Source organism: Poecile atricapillus, chromosome 1 (assembly GCF_030490865.1).
Source record: "Poecile atricapillus isolate bPoeAtr1 chromosome 1, bPoeAtr1.hap1, whole genome shotgun sequence".
In the NCBI taxonomy this organism is placed as follows: domain Eukaryota; kingdom Metazoa; phylum Chordata; class Aves; order Passeriformes; family Paridae; genus Poecile; species Poecile atricapillus.
Window position 1 is genome coordinate 3,682,629 of NC_081249.1, and position 26,521 is coordinate 3,709,149.

The window sequence follows — 26,521 nt, forward strand, 5'->3', positions numbered from 1 at the left end:
AGCCAATGGAGTGGGAAAACCCGGGACCCCAGAGAGAGGGAGAGAGGGCAAAGCTGCCGGATCACAGGGGGAGGAGGAATCCATTTAGAAGCTGGCTTAGCCCAGGAGCTGTGGAACATTTGGATTCCTCCGGGGACTGTGGTGACTTGTGGATAGCAGGGCTGCTCTGCTGATTCACTTCCACCACTGCCAGCATGGTGATCAAAGTCTTCGTCACCACATCTTCGGGCTCTACAGCGGTAGGTGACTCCTTTAACATCCTCCTCTCTCCGCTGGGATCAGGGTGGGGGATTAACCTAGGAGATGCCAGGAAGGAGCTTGCACGTGACAAAAAAACCCTCTGGAATTCTTAGCAGGAATAAACCTTAGTTTTATTCTGCTCTGACCACCTTATTCTTGAAAGTTGTTCAAGATGTAGTGAATTTCTGTCAGTGCAGGCTGGCTTGCCTGTGAGCTTTTGCCACAGTTACAACATTTACATCTAAATTATCTGTCATTTCATAGATTTACTGCTGTTTGGGAAAGTATTTGCAATATATATACACTGAGGAAGGAAACAGTGAGTATTGTACTTGTGCAAAAGCAACACTAGACTGTTTACAGGAGAAAATAAAGTGTTTGTTTTAAAAAGAGATTTTGGGACACTGCTCCTGCAAAGGGGGAACTCTGTCTTAGAAATAGCCTGGAGCTGGATAAAGTTAGGCAGGAAAACTTCTTTCCCAAGAAGTTTCTTCCTTCCTTTTACTGGGTTTTTTGTTTGCTTGGTGTTTTCTTTTTGGTTTGGGGTTGGTGTTTTTTATTTTTGTTTTGTCTTGTTGGATTTTTTTTTTTGTTAGTATAAATTTTTTTGTTGTTTTTTGGTTTTTTTGGGTGTGTGCCTGTTGAAATGCTATACTGATGATTTTTAGCATTGAGATCTACTGCTGTAGCTGTCAGCAGAGAGTATCAGCTGAAGGGAAGGGCATGTGAATAGTAGGGAGGTTGGAAGTCCGTGGGAGGTGGGAACCGGGAAAGGACTGTTTCCTTTTATATCCAGTTCCCAGATGAGCTCAGATTTCAGTTTTCCTTTGGCACTCGCTCTCTCCCTCCCTCCCAGTGACCTGGCTAAACAAACTGGCTGGTGCTTGCACAGAGCTGTAACTACATCTCTATCTCCCTGACATCAGCTCCATTTCTTCAAGAAGATTCCAGAATGGAAAAGCTCCAAAAAACACCCCCTATTTATGGGACCATCATCTGTAGGAAATGAACTGGGGGTCCTTCACTAAAGTTCCAAGTGGAATACTGCTGAGGAAGTTTGCAGTTCTCTCACCAGCCTGTTCCTAAACCTTAAATTCTAAAATTACTATTGATATTTTGTTTGTTTGTTTGGGGGGGGGGGGTTGCTTTTTTTGTTTGTTTTTAATAATAAACGTCAGCTACAAGGGGGAAAAACAGAAGAGGAAGTTTGGAACTCCAGGGTTAGTAGTTTGTAATTTATAATAAAGCATTCACTGCTCAAGTAGCTTTACAAATTGCCATGTGCTGTGCATGGGCATTCTTCTTGCTCCTGTTTGGCCTGTTCTGATCTGGAGACTCCAAAAGAAAATTATGGAAACTTCACATGGCAATATTCCTCTGTATTTGCTCCTTTCTGGTGCGCTGGGTGTGTGGATATCTGTAGCAATCTCAGTTTGTGTTCAGATTACTGATTCTGAATTGCAGTGCCAAGTACACCTGGAGTAGTTTCCCACATTTTCCCATGGACATGGATGGAAGATGTCCTTTCAATGGACCTTTAGTGAGTTCTGGTATATATAAAATAAAATTCACACACAAGGAGTTAGCACAAACCTCAATATATCACTAAAATCCTATTCAACAGAAATTTTGTATCAAGCATGTACATCTTTTCCTGAGAGGAATTAATTTAATCCCTAAACAGTTTATATTGGAAGTTTAAGTTGTCCTATTAGCACTGGTGATCACTTCAAATTTGGTGACTGATCCCATCAAATGCATGGTGTTGATTTTGAATTTCAGTATAAGATGGGCCCAACCTCTGGTGTAAATCAGCAGAGGATTGCTGGCAAAGAATGAAGAACTCTCATTTTATGTAGTACATGGTCACCCTACTCACTGCAAGTGGTTTTCATGTTAATAAATAATTTGTGCAACTGAATGTAGTGAACTCAGTGACATTCTGGTGCTCTGGATCAGATGCTGGAATGTTATAATTCACTGTGACTCTGGAGCAAATGTGCAATCTGTGTTTTTCCCCTTGACGCTTCAAAAATTTATTTTAAATATCTCCAGCATTATTATCTTTCTGCTCTACACTTAGCTGATACTGAACTATTCATTAAGGCAAGCAGAAGTGGAAACATTTATTTATAGCACTAAAAAGCACTTAATGCTTGGCTTGGACCAGGCAATAAAAAATAAAATAATGTTGTTGCTAATCACAGAGGTGTTTAGGATTTGATAATATCCCACAAGATTCTAAATTGTGGGACAAAGAGGATTCATGTCTTACACAGAGCAAGTCTTACAGTCTTGCTTCCTGCTGCTCATGGTTAAGATACCTATAAAATCCTTTTATTTCCTGTGGTTTTGGTGACATTTTATGAGTTTTCCTCCCATCAAATCGGCATCAAAAGCAGCAAAATCAGCAGGGCAAGGGAGGAGATTCTGTCCCTGTGCCCTGCTCAGGTGAGACCCCACCTGCAGAGCTGCCCCAGCCCTGGGACCAGCCCAGGGAGCAGCTGGAGCTGCTGGAGAGAGCCCAGAGGAGGCTCCAGGATGAGCAGAGGGATGGAGCAGCTCTGCTGGCAGGAAAGGCTGGCACAGCTGCCATTGTTCAGCCTGGCCAGGAGAAGCTTTGGGCTGAGCTCAGGGTGGCCTTGCAGGGCCTGAAGGAGCCCCAGGAAAGCTGGAGAGAGACAATTGCCAAGGGATGTAGGGACAGGACACAGGGAACTGCCTTAAGATGAAGGTGTAAAGGGTTAGATTAGATATTAAAATGAAATTCTTCTTTGTGAGGGTGATAAAGGCCCTGGCACAGGTTTCCCAGGGAATCTGTGGCTGCCCCATCCTTGGAAGTGAAAGGTTGGATGGGGTTTGGAGCAGCCTGGGACAGTGGAAGGTGTCCCAGTCCATGCAGGGGGTTGGAATGAGATGATCTTTAAGGTCCCTTCCAACCCAAACCATTCTGTGATTCTGTCATCCAACCTGGCCTTGAACACTTCCAGGGATGCAAAGTCCACAACCTCTCTGGCACTTCTTACACTCTAGCTAGATAACATCTATTTAAAACATTTTTTTTTTCTTGTTTTAGGACACTAGTAGCTAGGGATGGTGCATCTCAAGCTTTGCTGCAAGAAATACTGGCATTGCTGAAATAATATCCTGCTCATCACCACTTTCCAAGTAATCTATGCCCAAGTAATTTGAATTCTTCCTGAGCCATCAGACACAAGGGAGGGCACAAACAAGCTCCTGCAGTCATCCATTCTGGGAAAGCCATTGCATGTCCTGTGTTGTTACATCCTAAATTTTCCTCTGTGGGTGCTGCTTCCTGGAGTGATTCTTTTGGTTGCCCACTTAGTGCCACCCACAGCAAAGGTTTGCTTTGTGGTTTCACCCTTGGTTGTGTCCCGAGTGTTTTCTTCTGCCTAAACCCCAGTAATGGTGAGCCCAAAGACAGCACATCTTCTGCTCTGTTTATCTCATTGTCATTGTCATAAACCCCTTGTCTTTTCCTTAAGCAGCATAATTCCATGAAACTTCACTGCTTCACCTCAGCATTAACTTTTCCACACCATGCTTTGCTTTCAGATCTGGTGCTGCCTGAGCCCCCTGTGCATTATGAACCTCAAGCTGAAGAGAAATTATTAAGCCAGGTTTAAAAGTTCCAGTTTTCATAGGCAGAGGAGCACATTTCCATTATCTCCTCAGAGGCAGTGTCTGTCTGGAGCAGCAGTTATTCCAGGAGCCCTATCTCCTGCAGTGCCTGTGTCCAAAGGGACAGGCTGACCCTGGAATTGCAGCTGACAGCACTTGAGCGCCCTGGCTCTCAGAGCATGTGATGTTACTCCTGCTGTTGGCTCATGCAGATTTTATTAACCATTTGTACAAACATTATCCTGCCACTTTCTCCAGTCAAATGTCCCTTGAGCAATCCTTTCTGCTGCCTGAATGTGTTCTGCAAATAACTCTGCAGCTAAATAGCCAGTAATGAGATTATTTCTGTTTAAAAAGAGAAAATAAGAATAGAAGTAAGCAGCTTTGAACTCTGTCAGCTGCATGGCTTTTAACCACTTTGGATTAGTGTTTTCATTCAAAGTGATGTGCTTTTTTTAGGTCACTGCAAACCTCTGTTTTTGTCACCATAAAAATGTACAGCATTTTATGTTTGTTATTTTTTATAAGCAAGCATATGTGTAGATAGATGCTTCTTTGTTTGTACAAGGAAAAGAAATTTTATCCTTACTCGTGAGAATTCATCCTTCCAGGATAATAGGCTATCAATCTACTTCAGCTCTTCTGTTTTATTAGATTATGGAAATATGTAATCACTGACTTCTCATCTCATTACCTGTCCCTCTGATTTACACTAGCTTGGTGTCACTTTAATTTCAGGTGTTCAGATGTCTGACATATGGAAGACAAGGTTTCAAATCACAAGATACAAAAATTACCTTGATGCCTCATTCTAGCTATGTGTGTTGGCAAGTTCTTTAAATGCTGCTTAGGAGCAGCATTCCTTTAGTAGGGAAATATATGAATGTTACATTTTCAGAGTAAAAGGATGGGTTATAAGCTCAATGCCTGCACAGAACCGGTATCAGAGGGTATAAGGGCCACGAGTGAATTTTAGGTGTCACAGAAGTTGAGTGTAACAGGTTTTATTTGTATGTACCCTGTTCTTTGTGGTCCAACAGGAATGTCATTCTGTAACGGGGGATGTATTTAAGCACAGGAGTTCAGCTGTGCTGGAATTTTGTGAGCCTTAACTCATATTTATATATTATACCTCAAGGAGCAATGGGCATAAACTAAAACACAGAAGTTCCAGCTCCACATGAGGAAGAACTCCTTTACACTGAGGGTGGCAGAGCACTGGGACAGCTTCCCAGGGAAGGTGTGGAGTCTCCTGCTCTGGAAACATTCCAAACCCACCTGGACACTTTCCTGTGTCACCTACTCTGGGTGACCTTGCCTTGGCAGGGGGGTTGGACTGGAGGATCCCTTCAAATCCCAGCTATTATGTGATTCTGACTGTGTGAAATTTATTTATGCCTAACATTAAAGACTAGAGAGAAACGTGGCTCCCAGAAAGCCGAATGTCACATGTGATCGGTGGGAAAGAGGAGGCTGAGGGAAATATGTACATTTTCAGACCTTTACTGACTTCAGGCAGGATCACCTTAAGTATGTGTACATCACATTCCCAGATCTGGGAACACAGTAGGAGGCTTCCTGCTGAGCCTCATTTCTTAGCTGGAGTTGTCACTGCATCCAGGGAGGGAAGAAAGAAGCTGGGGGGTGGGTGTGTGGTGGGAGGGATGTAGTGGCAGCACTCTGGGTGCTGACAGAAAGTGTTGAATCTCAGCTTCAAAAAGTTTGAGGGCTACTGGAGAAGTGGATCCCACTTCAGGAACTTCCAATTTTCAGGAAGAATTTCTTCATAGAAAAAGAATTGGAATAGGCTGCCAGGGAGCTTTGGAGTCCCCATCCCTGGAGGTGTCCAAGGAACAACTGGACGTGGCACTCAGCACTCTGGGCTGGGGACAAGGTGGGGATTGGCCAAAGGTTGGACTCAATGACCTTTTAATCATCAAGATCATCAGGCCTCGATGAGTCTTTTCCAACTTAAAAGATTCTGTAAACTTGACAAACTTGCCTGAGTTCTTGTAATAGCAATTGTTTTTAGAAAACCATTTTCTTTTTAAAGAAGGAATGTTGTTTTCCCTCTTTCCTACCCAGATAAAAAAGAAACAGCAAGAAGTTGTGGGCTTTTTAGAGGCCAACAAGATCGACTTTCAGCAAATGGACATAGCAGGAGATGAGGACAATAGGAAATGGATGAGAGAGAATGTCCCAGGTGAAAAAAAACCTCAGAATGGAATTCCCCTCCCTCCACAGATCTTCAACGAGGAGCGGTACTGTGGGGTAAGAAACTGTTTGGAAATTTAATCATCTTCAGAGAGTGGTTTCTCACAGAAAGGGACACTTTTCCATTAATAAGAAGAATCAAACAAATTCCTTAAAACAATTTGAGATTCACTGTGAAAGAGCAGTTCTGAGGCAACATTTTTTAAGCACAGAAAAGCAAAAAAATAGAAGATTATTTATTTATGCATGGAGGGAAAACTGACTGGAGAAACTTCTTGAAATTTCAGTTAATTTTGATGAAGAGTGTTGATATTTTGTTTGTTTGGACTTATCTGGGCTTCAGGGACATCAAATAGATATCTGAGGTACCAGAGGCTGGGAATAGGAATCTTCTTTTTCCATTATATTGTACAAATAAATAGGAATGTTTGTTTACTGGAATAGTTCTAGAATGTGGTTTGAATTATTGGTGTTATTCAATAAATATCCAACTCTTCATAACAGCAGCTGTAGCGCTCATCAGATGCTTTTATATTTTCATATGTGCTTGTAACAGGTTCTTTCTCTTGAGACAGTTTGTTCAAAGCAGAGAAGGATAATAATGTGCCAGCATGAATATGAGGGCTGTGAATCAAAAGAGATAATCTGAGACCTTTTATTTTCTCATAGTCTGGGTGGAAATGCCCAGTCTGGAAAGCGCTGAGATCTGATGGCTGGAATGAACCTGCAAAGTGCTCTGGAATGCAGGGCACACAGTGGGCCTGGTTTGGAGTTATTGCACAAATCCAGTGGGAACTCCTGCAAGGTTCTACTGGGATTTTCATGCCACTGATTTTTCAGAATTTACTTCAATGCTCTCAGAGCAAAAGCTGATAATATGAATATTGGAGTGCAGCTGTTTGCTCATTTTCTCATAGAATTCCTAAAAAAGAAGTTGGTGTGTTGGAGTTCATGTGCATTTCAGAATCCAGTCTGCACCAATAAAAAGTATAATCTGATATATCTTACTCTGGGTTTTGTGGCAGCCAGTGCTGCAATAAATATTTCTGATGTTCCCTGGAGAAGTTATATAAGGAATTAAAGAGTAATTGCCTTATAGAGTTTTGCAACTGGTCAGTCTTGATAGTAAATGATAAATAGAGTTTTTACTCCATGTCTGAAGCTATTTCAGGAAGCCAAATAATCTACATCTTGAAATAAATTCAAGGGAAGAAATAGTCCTTTGCAAAACACTTCCATAGGGAAAGGAGTTGCAGCTACTGATTTAAAAATGAAATCAAATTTACAATTAGTCTAAAAGTCTCCAGAATTCTAATGTACTCAGCTCTCAAAGCTCAGAGCTAATGATCCCAGTGGGTGCACAACAAAGACTAATTTATAGCATCATTATTTCCAAATAAATAAGGTGATGAGATCCATATCAGTGCATGAGCCTTACCCTTCTCCCCAGGGGAAGGTGCCTCGAGGGAGCTGCACAGAGAGTGTGATGTGGGCTGAAAACACGACATGGGGCTGCCAGACTGCTGCAAAATCCTCCCAGGTGGCATATTCTACAATAAAACCCCAGGGATTTGCATTCTGCTTCTGTGCACAGCCTGTGCAGGGCCAGCAGAGCCATTGCCCTGAAATCCAGAACAGTTTTAGGCTGGTTAATGTTTATCTGACACATCTTCCCCTGTGTCCCACTCCTTGGGGCTCAGCCATTTTATTAAAAATATCCCTGAGGATTGCAAAGGTCTGTGTGACTCCAGCACAGTATCTTGAATTCATGAAAGTCCTTTTAAAATATATTGCTCTCATCAGTTTTTAAGGGCCTCACTCTTGTGGCACCTAAAAACCTTTGAATTTGTAGCCTGGCTAAATGCAGACAGTTCATACCCATTTCCTGCTATGCCCAAATCACCCTTTAGCTTGAGCAGCCCCAATCCAATATATTTGTAAATGGGAATTGTATCCTCTATTAATCTTCATTTTGTTGGGCTAAACAAGTCAAGCTTTTCACTTTTTTTTTTTTTTTTTTTTTTTTTTTTTTAAGATATTTTCCCTTTCTCCTTCCTGCTAATTTTTATTTTCTTTGTTCACAGCTAGCACTTTTTATTTTTTTTTTTTTTAGGTCAAATCTGTTATATTTCATTTTTTTGCCCGTTCTTCTTTTTGGGATCACTCTTTTTCCACATTTCCCTCCTTATTAATGGTCTTATCAGTTGTTCTTATCAATGTTTGTTTCCCATTCACATGTGTGCATGTGTGTACACATCATGATGGCCTGGGAGATAAAAAGTCAAGATAAAATATTTACTTCCTTACCTGAGAAAGAGGGATTTGGAGAGAGGCAATGCAATCTTCAACTAAAAGGGCTGCAGCAAAAAGCAAATTATTGGTCTGAGTTCAGTATTGGCCCTGCTTTGAGCTGGAGGTTGGTCTAAGTGGTCTCATGAGGTTTCTTCCCACCTGAATTATCTAGGATTTTGGAAAATATGTTCTGTTACATGCCCACTGGAGGTGGGATGAGCTGTGTGAGAAGAAAATGCAGCAAAGAAAGTTCAGGTCAGGCATCAGAAAATATATAGTTTTCAGGAGATTCCCTCATTATCTCATTAAAGGTGGATCTGAACCAGTGGATCAAAGTGATGCAGTGATTCCTGCCTTGGAGGAATGTTCCTTCTGGACCTTGTCCAATGTCCTCTTCTGCAATTCAGTGAAATTTTTGGAGTGGTGGGAAGGAAAAGGGGTTCTGGGGACAGGTGAGGAGTTTTCTGTTTGTGCTAGAATAGAATGACATAATAAGAAAACAAAGTCAGTCCCTCTGCACATCTGCTTTTCTGGACAGACATAGAAGAGACATCTTCATTTTCTGGGTGACCATGAAGAGCTGCTCCACTCCACAGCTTCTACTGTAAAGTGGAGGTTTCTTATAGATGGATTTTTATAAAGATACACTGCCTGGGAGCAGCATTTCCACAAGGTCAGAGAATCTTAAAACCGTCTGATAAAATAGCTCAGATCTTATTTTCCTCTCAGATCTTTGGTATTGCCACCTGAAGAAATAGATTAGAAATTGATTTATTTTGTATGCTTGGTTATAGCACCAATTTCAAGTATCCATTCTAATCCATCAGTGCTGGCAATTATGTCCTTATTTGATCTTTTTCTTAAGCTGCTTCTTTGCTCATGTCTAGACAGACGTCTGCATCTGTGTCATTGCTAAATATATTGAGCACTCTGTTGCTCCTGTCTTTGCTTAACAAAAACCCTTAGAAAACTAGGAAAGAAATGAAAGGTAAACTTGTTTTTCTTTGTAAGCTGAAATCTCTGCTTTCTTCTGTAAACTGAACTCCGTAGAATAAAGTACTCTTGTACGTACTTCAAAAAACATCTCTGAATTATTAAGGCTTTCATTTGATGTTGGAATGTGCATTTGCAGCCCAGAAAGCCAATTGTGTCCTGAGCTGCATCCAGAGCAGCGTGGGCAGAGGTGAGGAGGGGATTGTGTCCCTGTGCCCTGCTCAGGTGAGACCCCACCTGCAGAGCTGCCCCAGCCCTGGATCCCAGCCCAGGGAGCAGCTGGAGCTGCTGGAGAGAGCCCAGAGGAGGCTCCAGGATGAGCAGAGGGATGGAGCAGCTCTGCTGGCAGGAAAGGCTGGCACAGCTGCCATTGTTCAGCCTGGCCAGGAGAAGCTTTGGGCTGAGCTCAGGGTGGCCTTGCAGGGCCTGAAGGAGCCCCAGGAAAGCTGGAGAGAGACAATTGCCAAGGGCTGCAGGAATTGCCAGGAGCCAGGGAATGGCTGCCAGTGGCAGAGGGCAGGGCTGGATCTTGGGATCTTGGGCAGGAATTGTTCCCTGGCAGGGTGGGCAGGGGCTGGGATGGAATTGCCAGAGCAGCTGGGGCTGCCCCTGGATCCCTGGCAGTGCCCAAGGCCAGGCTGGACATTGGGAGCTCCTGGGACAGTGGGAGGTGTCCCTGCCCAGACTGGAATGAGATGAACTTTATGGGCCCCTTCCAACTCAGGCCATTTTATGATTCTATCATTTGTGTAACTACTAAACTCAAATTTATGGAAATATAGGGACCTCTGGAGGTTTGTAGTCTAGCCTGCTACTCAGAGCAGGGTAGCTTTAAAGTTAGCTTATATTGCCTGAGGCTTTGGCTATCTGAATTCCAAAAGACTCCAAGGATGGTGTTTCCATGTCCTGTGTTGTACCTGGTGCTGTACCAAGCACTGGGGGAAAATTTTTTTACTGATATTCGGTTGACAAATAGCACAACTTAGACCATCTATGTCTTTTCATACAGATAAAATACAATTGCTTACCTGAAATAAATTGTTCCTGCTTATTTCTCTTACTGCCTGCCTTGGGAACAGTTATCTTTAGTCATTCAGCAAATGGAGATGTGAACAAGTCACCATTACTAAAGCATGGGTGCAAATAAACCGTAGAAAAAACTATTCCCTGATCACTGTAGGTATTCCTTTATCTCTTATTTAATTCATGATAGCTTCCTTCTCAGTGTGAGGAAATAAGAGACTTTCCATTTACTGTGGGATGTCATTGCACACTCCCTGTTGCCAAGGAGCCCCTGATATCATAGATTTTGCCCACTTCTGATAAGGAGTTGTCTGGTCATTCATGTCACTCATGTTCTCAAGTCTGCTTATCTACAAGGCTTTGTGTTTCTGGAGAATTTTAGTACACTTGCTGTGGGCCACTTTTCCTCATAATGACATATAAAATACCAAGTCCACTTCATGGCCTTTCCTTGTTGTTGTCTTCTCTTCGATCCCCAGCTCTTGCCATGTCATGCCATGGTTTGCTCAGGATGCTTTATGAGTATGTGGTCTGCAGGAGGGCACAAGTTTCCCGTGTTTGTGTGGCCATGTCCAATCCCAGCCCTTCAAATTGCAGAAAATCCTCATTTTCTTGCTTGCTGCACTACTCCTAAATCTATGATCCAGATGCAGACACTGCCTGGGTTGGATGAGAAGGAGAATCCCACAGCAGTGGGAAAACAGCAAAGAGATGGTCTGAGAAATGGGTGGCCTGGAGCAGCAGCAAAATGTGCTCCAGGGCTTCTCCCAGATGGAGCAGTTCCCTCTGGATGTGACTGTGTGAAAGCCAATCTGTCCCTCAGATAAATCAGTGCAATGGGCTGTCATTTGTCATGTGTGTAAAGCTCTTGCAAACTGCACTGAAATGTCATCAATTCCACTCTTGTTGGCATTAAGGTGACTTCAAAATCATCCACTCCAGCCTTTCCCATAATTTATACTCTGGAAATACTAAAACAGTTTGATAAAACAACTCAGGTCCTAACCCAGCTTTACAAACAAGTCTCAAGGATGACTCAGCACCTTATTATTTACAGGCTTCTATTCTTGGAGTTATTTGGGATTAGAGGAAGGATGATACCACGACCAAGGCAGTAGTGTAGGACTCAGCAGGACATGTGCAGTCTCCTGTCTCAGAGCTGGTTGATTCTGGGCCAGCCACTTCTGACTGGAGATTCTGCTGGAAATTAAATATTTGTTGATTTTTACCTGTGTAAGATGTGAGCTGTGAGCTTTCCAGTAACAAAAATAGTGATAGCAAAACTTGCTGAATTGATAGGAGTGTTGTACAGGTGAAAGCAGTAAAGAGCATGGAAGCTGTAGCTGTCAGGATGGGAGGCATCCCTCATATTCTCAGTTCCATTTCCACTGAAAACAGGCATTTCATGTAATGATTTATAATTCATTTCTCCAGTGCACATGACAGTTTGGTTGGTACATGGATATCAGAGAGACCAGCACAGCACAGCATTTTCCTAAGTTTGTCTGAAAATGACATCATTTTCTAACCAGACTGCCTTTCTTTAAAATAAAGTTTCCTTGTTACCATTTCACTTGAGCTATCACGTTGACTGTTGCCTTTTATTTGCCATAAAGAAGTTCCAGGGTTTTGAGGGCCTATTTTGTGTCGTCACTCAGAGCAAATTTTATTTTAACATTTAAAGGGAATAGTTTTGCCTCAGAGTGTACAGCTGAGGCACGTTAAAATGAGACACTTAATTTTATCTGATTCTGCCATGAATGGGATATAATTAAAGTGTATGTCTCTGGAGAGATTTGCTCATTTATTCATTTTGTCACCCTGTGTGAAACTCTCTTTATCTGTGTTTTCTTCCTAGGGCTCAGATAATGCAGACAATTGTACAAATGCATGGTCATTCTCATCAATGTAGGATTTGCCTGCGCTGATCTCTTCCTCCTGTGCTTTTTGTTTGATTTTTTTTATGCCAATTCTCTGTTGTTTGTTTGTTCCTTTCTTAGGATTTTGAATCCTTTTTCTCTGCTAAGGAAGAAAATATTATTTATTCGTTCCTGGGCCTTGCTCCTCCTCCAGGCACAAAGGTATGCACTTCTGTCCTTCCATGGGGATCATTTATTTGATTTTAATAAAAGATGAACACAGGCAGTGACTCAGCATGTCACATAAGAGGCAGTGACAAGCAATATATTAGATGTTGGAGCAGCAAAGTGTTCTTAGGGGGAAAAAAAGTGTCTGGTTCAGTAAATACTAGAGAATAGTTCTTTCTTGCCTTCTTTCACTGCAGGCTTGTTACCATGGCTCCAGCTGATGGGGTTGTTGTTGTTGTTGACACACAGCAGTGTTTTATTATGCTCAGCTTTTAAACCATGCAGACTCCCTCCCACAATTTCTAGGTTGTGTTGGTTGCAAGCAGCCTTCTCTTGCTGCTGGCCACTGAACAGGGCTGGGCCTGGCCCCCAAGAGCAGGGCTGGGATCAGACCCATCCCATCCCTCACTGGCACCATGGAACTCTCTCCTTCTGCCTGGGGGGAGAAAAAAGCTCACCCAGCCCTTCACCAAGTCCCTTTGGCAAGTCTGCCTGTGGTTCTCCATCACATTTTGACAATGTTCTAATATATTTCTGGCAAAAGAAAAACAGTTTATTTGGGATTTTTTTCCCCCCTGTTTTTACCTCGTGTTGTTTTCACCTTGTGTTGTTTTTAAAGAAACTAATGTGTTTTTTTCTTTATTAGAATCTTGCTCTGATTAGAAGCTTTATAGCTGTGAGCATTACAGCTCTGCTATCCTGTGCTCATGTTAGGTGGTAATAAAATGTCTTTAACGTGGGTGAGCCAACAAAAGAAATTAATCAAGAGAGTGATGAGCCAGAGTGACAGGAGAACTCTGCTGCATTGTGGTGACCTGGCTGAGGAACTGCCTTGGAGCAGGAGATCAGCCTTTGGTCCAACTCTGCAGCACCTTTGAGTGAAACACCATTGGAAATGTCTCTTTATCCTGTTCTGTAAAAGCAGAGGGGAAAAAAAAAAAGGAGCCTTTGCTAAGTGCTTTGAGAGCCACAGTTGAAAATACAGCCAGGGGAGAGCCCCAGTTGTTATAAATGTCTTTGACACTGAGTCCCTGCATGATAAGGAGAGTGATTTAAACTTTCTGCTTTAGCTGTGCCATCTCCCACCCAGGGAAATAAAAATGGCTTGCCTACCTCACAAGGGTCTTGTGAGAATTCATTTAATTAACATCCACAAAGCCGTGAAAGGCTTAAAGGACTGCAGGTATTTCATATTATAATCATTATAAAAGATATGTGGAGAATCAGTGAGATAAAGAAAATTGTATTTTTCCACCTTCCCACTCCACGGATTATCTGCTTCTTCATGCAAGGTCCTGGTAGATTCCATATCTATGAAACAAAGTAATAATTTTTTAGAATTCGTTTCTTCCTGGCTGTCAGCAGAGGTTATTACAGTCTCTACTTCATGACAACTTTGGCAATGTTGAAAATAATATATTTGGTACATTCTGCTGGGCAGATTTGTTTGTCAGTGCCATTGCTAGCAGGCAAGCCTTGTTTACAGTGATTAACTGCTGCCCTGGTGGTGGCTTCAGTCCAGCCAGTGCAAATAAGTGAGAGCGTTTGTAAAGTCCCTGTTAAATGTGGAATTTTGATAGTCTCCCTTTCAGAGTCTATCCATGTTTGCCAGAGACACAGACACTTCTTGCAGAGGTGTTTCTTCAGCATCTTCACTGCAGGAGAGGCTGCCTGTGCTTTGTCAAGCAAAGAACTCTGCTGCTCTGCTTCTGCTTCCCCCTCACTCTGTCAGCTCCACCTTAGATATGCACAATGGATGGCTCATGACGCTGATTTCCAGCAGCATAAATCTGGAATGATAAGTCAGGTGTGGAAGAGATGGTGATGATGACACATATGACAAGGTTTCCTATTAATCCCTTCTTAAGAAATGGTGTGGGTTTTGGTTTATTTATTTTTTTTTTTTTTGAATGAAGAAGCAAACTATAAAGCATGGAGTCAGAACAAGGCAGTAAGAATTTACTTTCTAAGGATTTTTACTATGCTGAGACATGAAAAAGATTAATATGGAGCTGATACCCCTTTGATACCCTTGTCTTAAAACATTCTATTTATTTTTCCATTCATCTTTTGTCTCATACTGCACCAAGACTGGAGAAGTTCTTTAATGGCCATGACCCTGTTCCACAGCACAGTCCTGACCAGGAGTGTTTTGAGCTTATTTCCTTCTATCTGAGGAAGAAGATGTACCTTTTGGGGCTCCCTCAACAAATTATAATTTCCCAACAAAACACTTGTAGTTAAATTTATTGTCAATTCATTCCAGTTACTGAGTGCAAAATACACATCCAGTTCTGCATATTCTCTTGTTCTGCTGTTTCTATGTATCAGTATATTCTGTATATTAGAGAGCTTCATCCAGCCCTGGGACCAGCCCAGGGAGCAGCTGGAGCTGCTGGAGAGAGCCCAGAGGAGGCTCCAGGATGAGCAGAGGGATGGAGCAGCTCTGCTGGCAGGAAAGGCTGGCACAGCTGCCATTGTTCAGCCTGGCCAGGAGAAGCTTTGGGCTGAGCTCAGGGTGGCCTTGCAGGGCCTGAAGGAGCCCCAGGAAAGCTGGAGAGAGACAATTGCCAAGGGCTGCAGGAATTGCCAGGAGCCAGGGAATGGCTTCAAACTGACAGAGAGTAGGTTTAGATTAGCTATTACAAAGGAATTCCTTCCTGTGAGGGTGGTGATGCATTAGGAAAGTTTTCTCAGAGAAGTTTTGGCTGCCCCATCCCTGGAAGTGTCCAAGGCCAGGTTGGATGGAGCTCTGAGCAACCTGGGACAGTGGGAGGTGTCCCTGCCCATGGAACAAGATGATCTTTATGGTCCCTTTCAACCCAAGTATTTCTATGGTTCTCTGATTCTGTGATTTTATCATAACAAGTACATCTATTTGACGTAGATGATATTAGATCTTTGATCTATTTGCTTTGAAGGGTGCAATGTGCCCATAAAATCCAGTGACTTTACAAGAAGCCAATCCAATTTGTGGTGCTTCAGCAAGGGTTTGTTAGCTCACATCACCCTCTCTCCTGTTGTCTCCTCACCACAAATGGATTTTGTGTTTTCCAAAGCATCATTTAGCAGGGCTGAGCAGAACAGTGTTCTGTGCCTCAGAGAAGCAGCAGATTGTGCTTGTGTTAATAAGTAATTTAATCTATTAATACCAAATACCCCCTCACCTGCAGGAATACCTGGTCTACATCAGGTTCAGGGCAGGCTGGGATTTAAAGGCAGCTGTGCCTTATGCACTCAAATTTGTGATAGATTTCTGAGAAATCCTGTTTAATCTTGGATTAGTGGCCTGAGTAGTGATGTGCCAATAGGATACATGTGTAGATCTGAGCTATAAAAGGTGTAGTTTGTATGTTTGGGGTCAGGTGTGTCAGTCTCAGCTGCCTCAAAAGCTGGGTACATTTTTTTAAAGTTGGCACCATTTTTATGCTTAGTTTGACTCAGTGAACTCAGATTTATTTGAGTTGAGGGTCTGTTTTCAAATACTGTACATACTTGAAGCCTTAATCCCACTATTCTTGATCTTAATATCCAGAATCTTGATATTCCCAAATCTGTAGATACTCACGCTTAAGTTAGTGGAAGAAGGCTTCTCCTAAATCTGCTTGGAATTACAAATTTGTGCTATGTACTTTTTATTTAAAGAGAAAATGACCTGTCAGCCAATCTTTAGAAATGGTACTTCATTTGGAATTCGTTGAAAATTAAATTCTGTGTTTCTATGGAGAGCCAGTGTGGCAATGATATTCTGAATGTCAGAGTTCTCCATATAATTAACAAGAGCTCTGTGTGTGTGTGTTCTGGCTGATAACATGCTGCTTCTAGAGTTTAGTTCTTTCAGCTACAACTCTTTTTTTTGTGCTTTATGATCTAAGCATGTGATTCATCTGAGATGGATTCACTCAATAGGGTCATTTTAATTAGGATTTTCTCTGTGGTCCTTATGCATTTTATGTCCCAGCCAAAAATACTGAGTGCATGGATTTTAATGAAATGTTAATATTTGTGCTGAAAAGAAATACTTAACCAATTTCAAGACCAGGTTGGATGGGGCTCTGAGCAACCAGGTCCAGTGTAGGGTGTCCCTGCTCATGGCAAGGAATTTGAAACAAGCTGATCTTTAAGGTCCCTTCCAACCCAAATCATGGTCAGTGATTCTATTAATTTAATTTTCATTAAAACTGTCCTTTTTGTTAGAGGAACTTCTGCAAAGAAATGTCTGTCACAAGTTGCCATTTCCTTAAGAAAATAATGCATTAACACAATGTTGCACAAGAGAATTTCAATGTATGTTTGTGTTACTATGTATTTTAATCTTCAAATATTTTTTGGCTTGTGGGAGAAAAGTAAATAATAAACCAAGCCAAATGTCTCTGTAGATCTGTTTTTAATAACAATGCCACCAGCATCAGAGTGCAGTGAGCCCACAGTTTTATGTGCACTTGAAATTAGATGACATTGCCAGAAAAAGAAATTGTCTTTTCTCCCTCCTCCTTCCTGTGGCTCCTTCTGCTCCATCCCCGTGCATCCCCCACGTGCTGGCAGAAACCCTTGTGCAGCTGTGTGACAGAGTGTGAAACCAGTGTGAGGTAGAAATGTTTTGCTTTTTAAAGCTTTAATCTTCACCAGCTCCTGCTCCAGTTCCAGAGCAAGGAGAACTTCGGGACCTTTGTGCCCACTCTCTTCCCACTGCAAGTAATTCAGATGTAAAATCAACTTTCCACAATTCAGGAGAAAATTGCCAAAAGAGCACCAAGCCTTACAGGCAGTCAAATTTAAGCAAAAACATCAAACTGCTGTGATATCTGCTTCCAAACATTCCTAAGCTCCTTCCTATCATTTCTGTCCCCATCCAGCAGAGCTTGTCAGCAGGAGGACATCTCTTATGTCCCACAGCACATCTTGGGAAAAAGAGATGTGCTGTGCACTCAGCCAGTCAGCTCTGGGGATAAAAGCCAGCCAGACATGCCCCTGCCCTGCACTGGCTGAGGAAATCATCATGGGGACACTGGAGGAGGACTTGTGAAGTTTAAAGGACGGGGGAACATGACTGAGGGCTTCTGTTAAACTGTAGAGACAAATGAAATTACGGAAAAGCAGCAAACCCTGAACCAGCCGGGTGGCTGAGTTGTGAGGGCTTGGTCACAGGGATGGGGAAGGAGTTTGTCTCCTCTCAGGGATGTGCTGCTCTTCCCAAAGTGTGGGACTCAGGATGGCACAGGACAGGACCTCCCCTGAGTGCCAGAGGAGCCCACCCCAGATAACACCTCTCAGAAGAGAACAAATTTCCTTTTAATGATTAAGGTCCTTTACCTCAGCTTTTCTACTACAAATCTCTTCTGAAATCTCCCACTGATGATGATTAGAATTGTTCTTCACAGCCAATTTGTACTCATTTTGCATCTCCCTCAGTACTCTTCCTTATCCTATCCCTGTCTGATGTTTACTCTGATCTATTTTGGGAGTGCCATCATATCCTCTCACAGCATCACTTTCAACAGATTAAAGCAATGGAGCTTTTTTTGTCACCCTTTCATAAGACAGGCTCTCCACTCCCTCAGATGTTCCTGTAGCCCTCTCTGCACCTGTTCCAGTCTGAGTTCCTTTCTTGAGCCTGAGTGGCTGGGATGGCACAGAGCGATCCAGAGGAGGTTTTGCCTCACCTCATGCATCTGAGGATCACATTTTTTACCTCTTTCACTGTCACACTCATGGCTCAGTTATCCCACGCGTATTTAAATCCACCCATCTTTTTCCCCCTTGATGAGCACTAACTTACAACTCCTAAAGTACAATAGAAAAATCACTTTCTAATCTCTGACCCAGAACTGCTTGTCCCAAATAAGGTGACTTTGCACTTCATGCTCTTGCATTTCATCATATTTTTGCTGTTCCACTCGAGGCCTCCTTTTATCTGACACAGTGTGGGAGCCACTGTGACCTTTCACAGCCACCCAGCTGAAAGGACACCAGGATATTTGTCAAATAAAGAACCTCCCAGGAGGAGCTTGTTTATTGTGCTGGAATGAATGGACTTGATTGACTGATGTGGGAAGAGTTTCCTGATGTTTTTAAACAAGAGACTAAATGTGAAATCCTTTATTGCTTCTGTTTTCCTGGAGCTTCTAGATGATGTTTATTTGCAATTCATGCTGGTGGAAAAAGGTTGTTGTTTTTTTCCTTGAAGCTCAAATGTGCCATCAGGGTGAGCTTTGGTTTCTATTGAACTTTCTAGAGGAAGGTTAGAGAATCTTCTGTGCTGAGAAGGGCTTGAATTCATGTTTTCCCTACACAAACCCCACCTGCTCAACATGCCAGCAAGTGTTCTTCTCAGAGGAGAAATACACCCTAAAAGGGGGTATTTTCATTTGAGAGCTGAAGCAAAAATAGAAAAACACTTTCCCAAAATAATTTCCCAAAATAAAATCCCAAAAATCAAGAATTTTGTAGAAATGAATTATTGATTATGTGCCTTGAAGCTTACCATGACTTCCCCTTTGCTGCCAGGAGACTGAAAAGTCTGATGCCACAGAGGAGAAATCAGAAGCCACAGAGGAGAAATCAGAAGCCACAGAAGATAAATCTGATTCTAAGGATGAAAAATCTGATGCCACAAATGAAACTGAGGCACACACAGGAGACAAGGCAGATGAAGGGGCTCCAGAAGAGGCTCAGTCTGACCAGACACCACCAGAAGATCAACAGGTAATTTTTCCTTTCTCTTTGTGATCTGGGGGTTTTACCTGTGCTAAGCACATGAAACATAAACCGACAAGCCCTACTGGTGTGCCCCAGGGTGACTGATTGCAGAGTGTCTCTTGGATGTATTTTCTTTGATATCAGGATGATATGAAACCTGGATAAAACTCCAGGGAACTTTGTCCTGATTCTTGAATAACAGCAGCTGCCTTTTGCCACTTGTTACCCCAAGCTTTTTACTTTATCATGATGGCCATTGGGAACCAGAGTCTAGTTATGGAGGATAATTTAGGACTGGACATCTGAGTCCTGCCTGTGTGAAAAAAAATAAAATTGCTGCTCTCAACAGCCAGCATGAGCAGTGCTCATTAATCTGGTTGGGAATGTTTGCTGCAGATCCAGCAGTGACTTCTCCAGGCCTTGCAGAATCCCCTGGGCAGTGCAGAAACAGAGGCCAATGTTTTCCTTTCTGTCTGCTCTTGCTCTGGTACTACAGACCTCAAACTGCAGCTCAGGTTGTCGTTTAAGGATGGGTTTTTTTGGATGCCAGCTCTTCCCAGGGAGTCAGACCTGCTGCTGCATGAAGCACTCACACTTGTCAGGTTCTTCTGTGTTTGGAGATCAGGTGGTTCCTGGGGAATATCTGGCACAAATGCATCATCTCTTACATTAAAGATCCAAACAAATGAAGTTTGGTGGGTTTCTTTTCATCTAGCTGCAATATTTCTCCAGAGGAAACCCCTCTCTGTTGGTCTTTCCCCACTGCCCTTTTTAATAGTGACTGATCTGGTCACTGTTAGGCTGGAAATGCCCCTTTTACACCTTTATGCACACCTCAGCCACTGGGAAGTCCCACTCATCATTTCAAAACAGTGATGAGGAGAGACAGTCCTCAGTGGGAACTAAATTCTTCCTCAAGGAAAATTATATCCAAGCACTTTTTATGTTGCTATGAATTTCAGCTGGCAGGTGAGGGCCATCAAACTCCTTTTAAATTTTTTTGGCTGATAAGAGGAGCTAAAACTGCTGCCTGGCTTGGGTGCCTTGCCCTTCTGGCTGGCATTCTGCTTTAATGCTTTTCAAATGAGAGCAGAATGCTGGGATTTGTCTGCAAATGTGTCAGGCAGCTGTGTAGGAGAGGTTTTGCACTGACATCATGCAGTGCCACTCCTGTGCCACCAGCACCTTGCTCCGCTTCTCACAGAAAGGATTGGAGCTAAAAGTGAAAAATAGATTTCTCTGCAGTTTTTCAGGGAGGGGAGAAGCAGAGGAGAGAGCACAGAAAACACTTTTTGCCCTGTTCCACCACCCACTTCCCGTGTCACTCAGGACAAATCGCTTCAGTGCCGTGGCATCTGCCTGCCTTGCTATAGTTCATCCCAATTATCACTTCTGTTGGGATGGCATGAATCATTCTGTAGGAATTCTGCTATTCTCACTCGCTCCCTACAGACAGCACAGAGGAAGGGGTTAGATGAGAAGAGCAACTCTGAGGCAGCTACAGAGAGATGAATTCCACCTTTGGTCTCTGTATCTCATTTTATGCTTATAAAAGAAAGTGAAAATACCATTTCCTTACCTGAGCAAGGCTTTATGAAAGTAAATACTCTCAAAGAGTGCCAGATTGCCATCAGAGTATCTCCACTGGATGTTAAGTCCCGAAGGATAGAGGTATTTTCAACACAAAAATTTGAGAGATGGCAGTTTTATGTTCTATGGCTGAAGAAATACACCAGTGGGAATTTAGTACAGGAATTCTGGTGTTATTTAGCACTGCTTCAAACACAACTCCCATTTTTGGGGTGTATCCAAGCCAGCTTTTCTCCAGCGGCGTCGCGGGAGAAATGTCAGCGCTGAGGAGGAATTCTGGAAGAGTCTGGGCGAGGTGAAATTCCCTCAGCCTTCACCAGTGAGCACAGGACAGAAACCAGAGCAAACTGGGACTGCCTCAGCCCTGGGGCTGCAGGGAGGGTCCAGGTTTCGGGAGGTTCCCCCAGTGCTCAGTAGCAGGGGATGTTCAGTGTGGAGGATGCGGCTCTCTCCAATTTCTGCTGCTGTTCCTGGGAGATGCAGAAATCCAGGAGCTCCAGCTTTTTGTCCACATGGATGTGGTGCCTCCCATGCTTGCTTTGTCTGTCCCTTTGGTTTTGAGTTTCTTGAAGGGAAGATTGAGCTCCAGCTCACATGGACCCTGCTGGTCACTTGAGGTGATGGTAATAAATTTCCTGTAGTTTCACTGCCTGATTTTGACTTCAGATTTAAGCTTGGAGTTTAGAATATTTTTCAAGTGGTGTCCCAGTTAAATCAGTTTTCAGTACAGATTAGGCTCCCTTCAGGGCAAAATTATTTTAGAAACATGTTCAAAAATCATATAATGCAAGTCTGTATCCTGTCTCAGCAATTCCCCAGGCCATATTTAAACCCTGGCACTGCAACTCCCTCCCTTAACTCATTCCCTGAGAGCCCAAATCAACTCCTCTGCCTTCTGCATGGCACTGTGACATCTGCCTCTTGTCTTTGGGATTTTGTGTAGGATCAGCCCTTTCCCCCAACAGCCAGCTTAGGATCTAGCATTAAATTCCATTCACTTTGTACATTTATTTTTTTTTTCTTTTTTATCTCTCTTGTCACTTCTGCTCAATCTACAGTCTAAAACCAGCTTGTATTATTTTTTATTCCCTGTTGAGCCAAGGCATCTGCTGCAGCCTACAACACTTAACAGAATCACAAGCCAGATTCTGGATGATGATATATAGCATAGATAAGACTCTATAATGCTGATTATACTTTCATTTTATAGACCAGTTAGTTACCAAAAAAACCCCACAAAAACTCCACCTGAACAAGCAAACAAAACCCAGCTCCAAATCCACTTGCCAATGAAGCAGTTTTGATTAGAAGTAACTGAGGAAAAGGGAGCTCAATTTAATGATTTTATAGTCCTTTTCCAACATAAAATTTTAGCTTGAATATGCTTTGTGAGTTAATTTGGAGAACATTATCTCCAAATGAATCCAGTGAATTCCACATAATTTTCCTGAATTCAGTATTTAACTTCTGCTGTGTTTTCCCTGTCTGATTTCTGATATTCTTGCTTTAATTTACCTTTTTAACATTTTCTTTTGTATCTCTTATGTAGGAAGGCAAGGAAGAACATGCAGCAACAGGGGTATAGTATACCTGGATATTTTATTATCATCTTTTGTTTGTGTGTATTTATTTCCTTTCCAGTCCCTTTGCTTCACTCAAAAGCTGGTAAATTCTTATTCATGAAAGTAAATACACCACAGTCATAATCTGCTAGAGATTATGGTTGGTCCTATTGTGGTGTTATTGACTGGGAACAAAGATGGGCCTTTAATCATTAAAAGCTGTAAATGGAAGAGAAATTGTCTGTCACAGAGTCTTCAATAAAATTTGCCAAGGACTCCCATGACAAGTCTATCTTTGATAATCACTGATTGACACCATGCTGTGATTGCATTTTCAGTGTGAAAGACTCGTTCTGACAATTTTGGCAGTTCTGCCCATAAAGGAGATATTTCCCTCATGACAATTTGTAAGACCTGGGTGCAAATCCTCAAACACTTTTTTGCTTTGCCCAAACCTCCAGGATCACCCAGTGCCAGCCCAGCCCCAGCAGCATCACCCCAAACCCTGTCCCCAAGGGCCACATCCAGACTCCTCTGGGACAATTCCAGCGACTCCAAACCTCCCTGGGCAGCTCATCCCAAGGCCTGACCGCTCTTCCAGGGAAATTTTCTTTCCCAATCTCCAACCTGAGCCTCCCCTGGTGCCATTTGAGGCCATTTCTCCTCCTTTCCCTTTGAGCCCAGCTGTCCCCTCCTGGCAGGGAGTTGTTCAGAGCAGTGAGGTTCCCCCTGAGCCTCCTCCAGTCTGAGCCCCTGCAGCTCCCTCAGCTGCTCCTCCCTGGATGTGTTTTCCTGACCCTAAAGCTCCTGGACCCATGAGCAAGGTGCAGGAGCTCCTGGAGAGGCTGGTGAGGGCCATCAAGCCTGGTTAGTTGTACCCTGGCACCACCAACTAATGCTTCAAGCAAGAAAAAATAACCTTTTTATTTTCTTTTTTTTTTTGTTGTTTTTTTTTTTTTTTTTTTTGGTTTCTTTTTTCCTGTGAAAGGTAACTGACTTGAGTTTTGGATGGAAGTTGGGAATATCTGAAATATGTGGCTTGTCTGTGGGCTCTCCAGGCCCTGTGTCAGAGTTCTCATGAGCTAAAAAAATCCACCTTTCCTGGGTGGAAAATGCCCAGAGAGGCAAGATTCCTTTGGCACAAGAACTTCTAATCCACAGATGTTTGTATTACATTTCTGGTTTTTCAGCACTGGTTCTTTAGTGCAATGTTTTTCCCTGAGAAACAATTGAGACCAGGAATCTGATTCCAACAGCTCCATTCCCAAGCAGATATTTAAACAGGATTTCACTTCAGCAACTCCTGCACAGACAGCAGGTGCCTGAGAGGAAAAACAAAAGTCTGTGCTGCTCCTGTACGACCTGCAATCCTGACTGAAAGCTCATTATTGATTCTTTGACTGGTTATTTGATTATGCCAGGGAGAAATTCATGTCACTCCTGCAGTCTAAGCAGTTTGTGAAGGGGTGGCAGATTGAGATAAAGCTGATTTATCCATATGGGAGTGTCTTTGGACAAGAGATCTCTGGAAGAGGAGCAGAGGAGCCCACAAAGCAATTTCCAGCTGTTTTTCAGAGTAGAGCTTCATTTGCTCCAAAAAGAGAATAAGCAGAGATTGCTGTTTGTGTTACACAAATTCAGATAACTGTTGATTGAAGCAAAGGGCTGTTGTCTTTCATTTGTGTCATTTCTCCTGCATAAAAGAGAGGAATAAGAACTTTTGAGACAGAAACAAGGCTGTTTTATCTGATCCCAGATGAATTTTAAATTGTTCAGGAGTCGAGTTCCTGTGCCATGAATCTTTAGCTGTTTACTGCCCTGGGAAAGTGCAGAATTAAAAATACTAAACTTTTTGTCATATTTACACATATTTCATGTTCCCATTTTGATTTTGAGCATCTATTTGCAGCTTAACCACGTGTTCCAACCTCCTTAAGAAGAGGGTTCTTATATTTCAGCAGGTGCCTATTAACTCCACAAAATAAAGCCCTACCATGTTGAGATTAAAAACTCTATACATTAATCCTATTTTTGAATCCCAAAGAATTTTGCATTTACTAGAAATAGAACAGTTGTAAAAGCAGAGCTCTGCATTTCAAGACTGGTTTTTTTTTTTCCTTTCAATTCCTATATGGTAACAACAAATATTTTCTATTATAAAAAAAAGGAAGAAGAAGAAAAGCAGGGAGAGGGAGAAGAAAAAGAAGAGGTGGAGGAGCAGGAAGAGTCTTAGTACAGTTCTCTATGACACAATATTTCTTGAACAGGTTTTCAGGTAAATATTGAAACATCAAGCACAGTTTTTAAATATCCTTTAAGTAACATAAACTTGCAATTTTTTTGTAATTACTGTTGTGGACGGACAAAGTGTCCAAGCACAAAGTACCCAGCTGATGACTCAAAAGTAGATTTAAGTGCTGCAGCTTGTCTTTCACATGGAATAAAAATTATTCTCTCTTACTCAGCTATGATTCCATTGCAGCTTTTAGGAGCTCCATGTCCCACATGAATTCCTCTCTCAAATTTAATCGAAAACTTAAAATACTGGTAAGAGAGAGGAGCCTGACAAGAAATATGACTCAGTATAAAATTACTGAAAATTGGCCAAATTTAAAATCACAAAACAGGAAGCACCTGGAAGGCAGAGTTTGTCCTGTACAGGTGTGTGAGCACACCAGCACTGCTCCAGTTGTGTCAGCATCTGCTTTCTAATTCTAATTTTCAGCTTTTCACCCTCCCCTGTCCCTTCTCCCCTGCACTGAAATACAGACCAGAAAATCACTCACAGACGAGAAACTGAAACAAGAGAGCTGGAATTTCCAGCAGATTTTCCTTTGGGGGATGGGACTTCCCCCTGATCACAGATACAGAGTGCTTTTTCTAGGATCCATAGAATCATGGAATGGTTTGGGTTGGAAAAGGCTTTAAAGATGATCCAGTTCCAGCCCCCTGCCATGGTCAGGGACACCTTCCACTGTCCCAGGTGTCTCCAAGCCCCAATGTCCAGCCTGGATTCCCAGCTGCCAAAGGTTTCACCAACCAGGTGCTGGTGGGATTTCCCAGCACCTCGACAGAGCAGGAAATCCATCTCTTCTTTCATGCTGCCTCTCCCAAATCTGGGTTCATCTGTTGCATGGGAATTAATTCATCACAACACTGTCCAAAGTTCAGATCTGTAACATCACAGAAGTGCTGAGTTCTGATTTAATTTTCTTTGTTTTTGTTCAGGAAGCACCAGCTGGAGCCACCCCACCAAAGAAAAGAAAATCCCTTTCCCAAGCAAAGCACCAACACCTTTTGTGCCTGTATGAACACAAAAACATAAACAGAACACAGACACCACTCTGTCCCACCTGCAGCCTTTATCTATATATTTGGTATTCCAGATGCTTGTTAAAACAGATCTCATGTCTGAGAGATGGTATTTCAGTCAATTGTTATGTGTTGGGATAGTTTTGTCCGTGTCACATTTAGATTGTGAGCTCCCCAGGGCAGGAACCATGTCTCTCTCCATGTCCAAACACTGCCAAGCATGGTGCTGCCACTCAGCAGCCGACTGCACTCACACCAGTGACGTCTTCAGAGGAAGAGAAAATCAGCACTGAAAACTTCAAAGAGGCTTCCTGTACACAAGCCATGTGAGTCACTTCTCCCTCAGCTGGCATTTGAAAATGATTGAGATTCCCATTGTGCAGCAGTTTAAATAAATGTGTTTTCTGTCGTATCTGCTCGTTGTCTGCAAAAGCGTTAATTTAACTCTGCGCAGATGTTTTCCCCATCGTTAGGGTTGTGGGCTGTACAAAGTCATGGAATCCTAGAATCATGGAATGGTTTGGGTTGGAAAGGACCTTAAGGATCATCCAGCTTCCACTATCCCAGGTTTCTCAGGGCTCCATCCAACCTGGCCTTGGATACTTTCAGGAATGGGGCAGCCACAGCTTGTCTGGGCACCCTGTGCCAGGGCCTGTTACAATAAAGAATTTCTTCTCAATATCCCATCTAAACCCACTCTCTGTCAGTTTGAAGCCATTCCCTGGCTCCTGGCAATTCCTGCAGCCCTTGGCAATTGTCTCTCTCCAGCTTTCCTGGGGCTCCTTCAGGCCCTGCAAGGCCACCCTGAGCTCAGCCCAAAGCTTCTCCTGGCCAGGCTGAACAATGGCAGCTGTGCCAGCCTTTCCT

At 42.7% G+C, this 26,521-nt stretch overlaps 2 protein-coding genes across 2 annotated transcripts in view; both read left to right on the forward strand.

Moving 5' to 3' along the window:
• On the forward strand, positions 1-26,066 carry SH3BGR (SH3 domain binding glutamate rich protein). Its single transcript, XM_058834309.1, has 7 exons — positions 1-239; positions 5,968-6,153; positions 12,405-12,485; positions 18,999-19,196; positions 22,330-22,359; positions 24,510-24,617; positions 25,571-26,066. The coding sequence occupies exons 1-6, from the start codon at positions 195-197 to the stop codon at positions 24,573-24,575; spliced, it is 606 nt and encodes a 201-aa protein (XP_058690292.1). The 5' UTR covers positions 1-194; the 3' UTR covers positions 24,576-24,617; positions 25,571-26,066.
• Positions 1-26,521, forward strand: part of B3GALT5 (beta-1,3-galactosyltransferase 5) — a 359,311-nt gene that overhangs the window by 293,563 nt on the left and 39,227 nt on the right. The window lies entirely within an intron of this gene.

What these genes read in the sequence shown, in the direction of transcription:
- SH3BGR (XM_058834309.1), top strand. Translation starts at nt 195, where the DNA reads ATGGTGATCAAAGTCTTCGTCACCACATCTTCGGGCTCTACAGCG. An exon ending in CATCTTCGGGCTCTACAGCG is followed by an intron (nt 240 to 5,967) that starts GTAGGTGACTCC and finishes TTTCCTACCCAG; the next exon opens with ATAAAAAAGAAACAGCAAGA. An exon ending in AAGAACATGCAGCAACAGGG is followed by an intron (nt 22,360 to 24,509) that starts GTATAGTATACC and finishes TATAAAAAAAAG; the next exon opens with GAAGAAGAAGAAAAGCAGGG.